The sequence below is a fragment of the Thalassophryne amazonica genome, chromosome 16 (genome assembly GCF_902500255.1).
Source record: "Thalassophryne amazonica chromosome 16, fThaAma1.1, whole genome shotgun sequence".
In the NCBI taxonomy this organism is placed as follows: Eukaryota; Metazoa; Chordata; class Actinopteri; order Batrachoidiformes; family Batrachoididae; genus Thalassophryne; species Thalassophryne amazonica.
In genome coordinates, this window is record NC_047118.1 from 19,258,798 (window position 1) to 19,267,776 (window position 8,979).

The 8,979-nt window shown below is 41.5% G+C and overlaps 1 protein-coding gene across 2 annotated transcripts in view; it reads right to left on the minus strand.

Annotated features, from left to right (window-relative positions):
- col5a3a (collagen, type V, alpha 3a) overlaps window positions 1-5,412 on the minus strand; it is a 212,316-nt gene extending 206,904 nt beyond the window's left edge. For both annotated transcript variants that reach the window (XM_034189960.1, XM_034189959.1), the window contains exon 1: window positions 5,177-5,412. In XM_034189960.1, coding sequence (XP_034045851.1) covers window positions 5,177-5,258 — 82 coding nt within the window. In that variant the 5' untranslated portion in view covers window positions 5,259-5,412. The remainder of the gene's footprint in view (window positions 1-5,176) is intronic.
- Between the last annotated feature and the right edge of the window lie 3,567 nt (window positions 5,413-8,979).

Below are 8,979 nucleotides of genomic sequence, written 5' to 3' on the forward strand. Positions count from 1 at the left end.
AAAAGACACACACACTCCCCCATTTCTCAACCTTTGATTGAACCAGATAAAGAAGGGGAATTTTAAAAAACTGCTGAAGTAAAAGAATAGAGGAACCCAAACTGAAACTAAAAGTGTAGACGTGTGCAGAAAATATCTCACTTCCTGACAGAAAACATCACGACAAAGTCCTCTCTCATCTCTTCCACATAGACACATAAAAAGCATGTGAGGAAATACTCTGTCAATGGAACACACGCGGCACACATGCACACAAGCCATCGCGGGCTCAGATAAACACATGCTCAAATATCTCTTACTGACGTATTGGCTCCAGCACATTTCAGAGACTATTAAATCATCTCATCTTCACACTTCACATTAGAGAGGTCACTGTGTTTCATCACTTGGGGCAATATATTTCAGGTTTTTGTGAATGACTATACATGCAGCCAATAACCCTTTCATAACCCTTTCATAACCGGAATATTAGCAATAACCAGGTTGCACACGGCCATGTAAACACCCGCAAAAACCCGAATATGCTCATATTCCATTTTTTTTAAAAACCCGAATATGACCCCTGGGTTACTCCTTTTCTAACCCGAATATCAGGTCATATAAACGCGCAACGGAATATCCCCATAGAAAGGAACATTATTTTGTGTTCTTCACATGTCCTATCCGCAAGGAATCTTGGTCTTTTGAGTACGGCAACTACTTGTATGCGGCGTGCGCAACCCACTGGACACCACAGATACAGAGGTAAACAAGCATGGGGAAATCCAGACGCGGCAGCATGGAGCACTTAATTAGTATCGTGAAAGACATGAATATAATGTCTTTTATTGATGGTAGAAAGTACCGAGAGAGTAACATTTACAAGAAGGTGGCCGAAAAGTTACGCGAAGGAGGATTTGCACGAACGCCAGACCAAATCAAGCACCGGTGGAAGACATTCATCACTGTTTAGATGGGGATATTCCAAATGATACCAATGACCATGTACACAGGAGTAACTCTGTCTGCTTAAGCATGTAAACGGGTTATTCCTAATGATTCAGAAACCGGAATATTGACCTTATCCCGAATATTAACGGCATGTAAACATAGCCAATTACACAACAGAATGGAAAATGAGCCCATGACATTTCTTGGTCCTGTTGTTAGAGTACATAATAATAATAATAATTCAGTTATAAATTTCTTTCAAAGTGCTGTACACTGAAAAAAGTGAAACATCAGTGCACTTCATTCAAAGTACATATTTACATTGATCTAACGGAAAATTGTGGTTTCCAGTTTAAATCTGCTAGAATCACTTTACCAAATCATAAATATACATTGTGAAAAACTAAAAAAATTAGCTGTAACAAATTACATCAATTTTTTTAAAGTTGATCCAAAGCATCATTTTTTTTTTCAGTCTACAACACAGCCCATAAAATGTTAAAACCATATAATAATACACAACATAAAAGATAAAAACTTAATGTTGTGGGCTGGGGTGTTTGGCTGGCTTGGTTTTTGTTTTCTGTTTCTCCCACCAGGTGGTACGCATTCAGGACTGAGTGGCTGAGCATTAGGACCTCACCCTGAACACCTGAGGCTTGTTTTCACGTGCAGGTCATCAGGACTCACAGCTGTGGTGTATTCGGTCTTGATCAGAGATTGCTGCATTTAAACCTTGAATGCACAGTGTGTGATTGCCAGAGACTCGACCTTGTGAGCAGACGTGTGAGATCGACGTCAGGAGAACAATCTCACCATCACGGACGCAGAGACCACTCCAGGTTTGACGCCACAGTCTGTGAAGGAGGATTGGGTGAGGTCTCACTCTCTTCAGCACACTTCCTGAGGTAATTTGGTTTTGGTGACTTTTATGAAGTAATGACAGTGGATTTGGTGTCCCTCACACCTTGTTGTATCGAGCTGTCATGTTATGCTAATTGTCTAATCAGCTTCTGCTGCAGTGGAGATTTGAACTGAGTTGTTCCGTGCCTGCAGGGTGAGAAGCTGATGTATAAATTTAAGCCAGGAAGTGTTTGCTGATTGCGTGCACCTTTGAGTTGTGTCTCTTTGTGTGGAGTTGGACTCACCTCCATGTTTTCTTTCTTCACAGACTTGGTTTGTCGCGGCCACCTGGGGGGTGTCGGCGGGGTCCCTGGGTCCGAACTGCTGTGGCTCCGGACCGTTTGCGCTGTTGAGAGCGGCGCCGTGTTTCCACCTCACCAGACCGTGGACTTTTTAGTTGTTTAGCACTTCACTCACTGTTATGTTTATTAAATTCTGTTACCTTTTGAACCGTGCTCTGCTTATTTTATGCTGGGTCCTTTCAAATGCTGGGTCGGTGCTCCGACCGCGTCCGAAACATAACACTTAAGATCAGAAAAATTACAAAGGAGGACACCAAAACATGAAACAAAACATACCTCACAACCCTCAGAGGTGATATAGGTTAGTCTTAAGTTTGCTTTGAAAAGTCTCAACTGGCATGTCAAGGGCATGTCCTCTTCACCATAAGGCAACATGACCTCTTCAAGTATTTTGACACCCAAACTGATCCATGATACCTGGTATGCGATATATAGGCCCAACACCATAGTAGGAGAAACATGCCCATATCATGATGCTTGCACCACCATGCTTCACTGTTTAAGTTAAATTTAAAATTACAGAGCCACTGGGCTGATTTGTACTCTGCGACACACCTTCTGACAGTGCATTTCAAGCAGCAGCTTATTTCCACTTAAAGCAAGAGCGATGAAAAAAACCTGATATATATATATATATATACACTTAAAGCAAGAGCGATGAAAAAAACCTGATATATATATATATATATATATATATACAGGTGGGAATCACTCCCATGACCTTCTTCCTGTGAGGCAACAGTGCTAACCACTAAGCCACCGTGCTGCCAAGTTTGCGGATGTTGAGGATGTTTATTGTGAATCCTCAAATCTGGCAAAAGGGCACCTTCCGTCATTTTAGAGGAACTACATGAGTGTAAAAGAGGAACTTGCAGTACTACCTCCCCTAGTAGGGGAGGTGATGGTCTAGTGGTTAAGGTGTTGGGCTCAAATCCAGAAGATCATGGGTTCAAATCCCCGCCTGACTGGAAAATCACTCAGGGCCCTTGGGCAAGGCCTTTAATCCCCTATTGCTCCCGGTGTGTAGTCGGCGCCTTGTATGGCAGCACCCTGACATCGGGGTGAATGTGAGGCATAATTGTAAAGCACTTTGAGCGTCTGATGCAGATGGAAAAGCGCTATATAAATGCAGTCCATTTACTACCATAAATGAACTAAAATCAAGTGCTTTCAAATCTGAAAATTATTTGGTATAGTTATTAATATGTTCTTGCTTTTGAGATTACATATGGCCCTGATTCCCAACCACAGACTGCAGTTCACAACCTGCTGGCTGAGCTCCCCATCCCCACCCCCACACCACCCCACCCGACGCCTCACCTTGGGGCAGTGCCAAAGCTCACAGGGGGTGCAGGAGGTTTTGTGGACTTTGAAGTTGTCAAAATTAGAGGTTTAATGTGTTAAACAGTCAGAACAACACACTTACTTGACAATCATTTTTTTCCTTTGGATAAGCCAAACAGGAAAAAAGGGGGGGGGGGGGGGGGCATGGAGTATCATGTCCTTTTTTATGTTTCGGAATGAATCACTTTATTCATTGGGGGTTGCTTACGTGCATGTGTTTGAGTGCACTTGAATGAGCAAGCTGTGTGTGGGGGTGGGGGGTGCCCTCAGAAAAAAATGATTAAGAACCACTGACTTATCTTGGCTTTTGCTGGTTACATTAAATTTTTATCAGAACTATTTACTTGGTGTCACATTCGTGGTAAACAAACAGAACGGAGCTAAATTCTAAGACGGCTGCAGTGTTGTTATAAACCTCTATACATGGAAAAAATACATCGAGCTGGCTGGATTTATTAAGATGTTACAAAGCTGGTTGATAACATTATTTTATTGCTATGTTGGAAGTAATTTATTATTGTTGTTGTTGTTGTAACTCCCGTAAAGGGTTCCGTAGGTGGTGGCCAAGTGGTTAAATGTGCTTTTTTCCAATGTGGAAGGTGATTCAAGGCCACCCCAGCCTGTTCTTCATGTAATTTGGAGTTGCATCTGCTGTAAAACTTGTGCCAAATCAACATGTACATCCACTGCGGATCTGCAGCGGCGACTCTGGGTGAAAACAAGAGAACAGCCAAAGGGACTTACTTTTACCAGTGAAGTTTGCCCCATTCGCGGTCATTCATTCCTTCCCTAAAACAAACATTTTTTAAAGGTTTTCTCGCAAAAGATGAGTAACTCAGAGGCTTGGTTGTTAAGTGTTCGAATAAGTGAACTCATCCTGCAATTATGAAAGATATATTGTGCACAATATGACTCCTCATTTATTTTTTTCCAGCATGTTACATTTTTCCACCAGCAGTGCACACTGTTGCCACAAAGTCTTCAAATGACTGCAAAATGTGCTGGAGTGCATTAACTAACAAACAGCTACAAATCCAGCACAAATCAGCATGGCAGGGTCACCAACAGCCTCCAATAAAATAAAACAGGTGCCAACATGATCATGATTTTCTTTAAAAAAAAAAAAAAAAAAAAAAAACAGCACTGGCACTTATGTGTGTGCACAAAAGCGTTGATGTATGACAGGAATTTTAATCTACTAGTTCAGGCGTTCTCAAACCAACATCAAACCACTTCACAGCAAACCGACGCTGCTCACAAGCAAACGCAAGCGTGACGTCACAACCTTCCGAAAGGCTTTGGTGCGTCCTGACGCACGAAGCGCATCCATATAGGGATTAAAAAAAAGTAGGTAAAATGCGATCCGACGCCGGAAACAGTCAATCAAAACGCGTTCCGCGTGCATATAAGGATAATGAATGCGTGTAGGTTACATAAGTGCAGATGTTTTACGCCTGAAGCCACTCGTGGGTGCAAGCAGCGGTATCACAGAAACAAGATTTAACAGAGTTTAAAAAGTGCACTTTCACGATGATCACGACAGATCTGACACTCTGAAGGTGAACATATGAAAAATATAAGCGCATCACTGAAGCTATTTGCGTTTCAGCTTCACAGTCACGCCCCACGCAAATCTTTACTATCATTACTATTATTATTATTATTATTATATGGCAGCATGTGTTCATCTACTTTACCAGCCTGCGTCGTGCTGAAGTGCAACAGCATTAAAAGAAACAGTTGCGTCCTCGTGCACGTCCTGCTCCTTAAACTATCCATCTTTCCACGCGTTTGCGCCTCCGTGTCTCCGTCTGCAGGAACTTTAAGCTGCCATGCTTAGAAAGAAGGAGCAGAACTCAGTCTTTCCTTCCACCAAGTTTAGTGTGAAGGCTCCTCTCATGGTCGCTCCGTCCCCCCTCATTCAATTTCTCCCTCTCACCATCACTCCCTCCCTCTCTCCTCCTCCTCCTCCTCTTCACTCCCATATTGAGGAGGACCGAGTCCTGGAAACCACCCTTATAAATCACCTTTATATCAGGAGTTCCCCAAATCTCACTTCTTTTATTTTAGTCTCAATGAAAATCAATCATTCCTAAATGATCTGTCTTGACCAATGCTTTTGTCAGCATTGGTCACAAACTTGATAAAAATGAGCACTCAGAAACATCTAGTAGAGGGTACACCTCCGCCAAGTCACAAATGTATATATATATATATATATATATATATATATATATATATATATATATATATATATATATATATATATATATATATATATATATATATATATATATATATATATATATATATATATATATACGAGGTCTGTCAATAAAGTATAGGTCCTTTTTATTTTTTTCAAAAACTATATGGATTTCATTCATATGTTTTTACGTCAGACATGCTTGAACCCTCGTGCGCATGCGTGAGTTTTTCCACGCCTGTCGGTGACGTCATTCGCCTGTGAGCACTCCTTGTGGGAGGAGTCGTCCAGCCCCTCGTTGGAATTCCTTTGTCTGAGAAGTTGCTGAGAGACTGGCGCTTTGTTTGATCAAAATTTTTTCTAAACCTGTGAGACACATCGAAGTGGACATGGTTCGAAAAATTAAGCTGGTTTTCGGTGAAAATTGTAACGGCTGATGATAGATTTTGAGGTGATACTGTCGCTTTAAGGACTTCCCACGGTGCAAGACGTCGCGCAGCGCTCTCAGGTGCCGTCGTCAGCCTGTTTCAAGCTGAAAACCTCCACATTTCAGGCTCTATTGATCCAGGACGTTGTGAGAGAACAGAGAAGTTTCAGAAGAAGTCGGTTTCAGCATTTTATCCGGATATTCCAGTGTTAAAGGAGATTTTTTTAATGAAAGACGTGCGGGCGGGTCCGCGCGTTGGGACGCAGCCGGCGCGGTGCGGCGGCACAGGAAAAACACCTCCGTGTTGATAACCATTTGTTAAAATCCAGGCAGCTTTTGATGGCTTTCAGTGGAGTGAGTATATGAGAAATTGTTTAACAGCTGGACATGTTCCAACTTGTCCTTAAGGCTTCCAACAGAGGTGTTTTTCCTGTGGCGGAGCGTCGCAGCGGCTGCGAGCCGACGCTGCAATCCGGCCGCACGTCTTTCATTAAAAAAATCTCCTTTAACAGTGGAATATCCGGATAAAATGCTGAAACCGACTTCTTCTGAAACTTCTCTGTTCTCTCACGACGTCCTGGATCAATAGAGCCTGAAATGTGGAGGTTTTCAACTTGAAACAGGCTGACGACGGCACCTGAGAGCGCTGCGCGACGTCTCGTACCGTGGGAAGTCCTTAAAGCGACAGTATCACCTCAAAATCTCTCATCAGCCGTTAAAATTTTCACCGAAAACCAGCTTAATTTTTCGAACCGTGTCCACTTCGATGTGTCTCACAGGTTGAGAAAAAATTTTGATCAAACAAAGCGCCAGTCTCTCAGCAACTTCTCAGACAAAGGAATTCCGACGAGGGGCTGGACGAGTCCTCCCACAAGGAGTGCTCACAGGCGAATGACGTCACCGACAGGCGTGGAAAAACTCACGCATGCGCACGAGGGTTCAAGCATGTCTGACATAAAAACATATGAATGAAATCCATATAGTTTTTGAAAAAAATTAAAAGGACCTATACTTTATTGACAGACCTCGTATATATATATATATATATATATATATATATATATATATATATATATATATATATATATATATATATAGGGTACAATAAATTATGTAAAGTTTCTATAATGATTTGGAATGGCGTGTGAGTCCAGAATGTAATTATCAATGTCCATTGTTCACTGTTGTTATGTAATATCTGTAGTTTCTACAAAAATATTAATCCTATCAACGTCCTGTTTTAGGGCCGTTCATCCTTGACCCAACATACATAAGCATACCAAACGGTTAATGTCAGCTCTCCCCAGTTTCTCCGTGTTTGAAAGTGCACGCACGCATGCATGCATGCATGCATGCATGCATGCATACACATACATAGAGGCCACATACAGTTCTCTTTGGTGTGGGTTAAAAGTTATAAGCCGCATATTTTGTCAGTGGCCGTGTATTAATGAAGCTTAATGGATGAGGCTACCTACAGCTGCTAAAAGTGCTAACGGCATTAGCATACAACATTAAATCAGACGTGAATTTCACTCAGCTCAAATACTGTAGCAGGGACGTCTTATGAGCTGTTAAGATGTTCACCACACAACAATCCGTATTATTTCAGGTGTTTTTAATAAAATACTGAGCAGACAAACATGGATCTCACATCTAAAAATAAAGCCCAAGGGCTTTTTGGTTTTGTTTTTGTTTTTGACAGGTGCAACTATTCAAGTGTAACTTATAGTGCAGAAAATACAGGGGGTTGTTTGTCTTTTAACTTCATGTTACTGGGCAAAAAACAACTGCCCTGTGATCGTCGAAGAGGACAATATTATGAAAAAATATATTTCTGACACATTCAAATGGCCAAGCAGGCTAAGTCCAAAATAAATAAGGGCAGGATAGACTGTATTTAGCATTTTCCCTTTTGAAAAAGAAAATCTCACAATACAATACATGAAACTGAGTTAAACACTCTTGGGTCCTGGTCCTGTAGCTGAAATGTGAGAGACCTGTATTATAGAAGCTGCAATAGCTCAAAATCTTTGAATGAAACGTTTCACCAAAAAAATAAATAAATAAATCACCAAAATGACAAATTAGTGATGCACAAGAAAACCTACCATCCCTCGTTCTCAAAACCAGGCACCTAAGTGGTTCTACTATCCTTAAAGCTGTAGTAACAGTCCTTATTCTCTGTGAAGCCCGTAAAATTTTCACCGAAAGCCAGATAAATTTTTCGAATGGTTTCCAGCTGCTTGTCTCTAACAGTTTCTGAAAAAATTTTGATGGAAAAAAAGCCCAAATCATTCCGCCATTTCCTCGCAATGAAACAACGACGAGAGGGGTGGACCACTCCTCCCACAAGGCGTGCTCACAGGTGAATGACGCAACCGACAGGCGTGGAAAAACTCACGCATGCGCACGAAGATTCAAGCTTGGCTGACGTAAAAACATATGAATCAAATCCATATAGTTTTTGAAAAAAATAAAAAGGTACGATACTTTTCTCACAGACCTCGTACTCTTTTTTTTTTAAATATTTAGATATACTTTCGTGTACGCTAGTAGAGTTCTACCTTAGAATTGGAATGTATATAGAAGACATACCTCGATGAATTGCACATGTTTTTTAGGTTCTGTTGAATTTTACCCGTCAGGATGGCAGCTTTGGTTGATTTATTTGCACCTGAAGAGGACAAAAAAAAAACAGAGTCTTGAACTTCACAGTGATCGATAGTAAGGCCTCAGACCCGCTCAGTTTCAGGAGTCAGATTACGGGGGGGGGGGGGGTTATCTGTGAGATCAGCCCAGTTTTGCATGCACTTCTTCAAACTGCATCTCATCCACTGAGAGGCTGGAAGCTGAATCACCTCAGG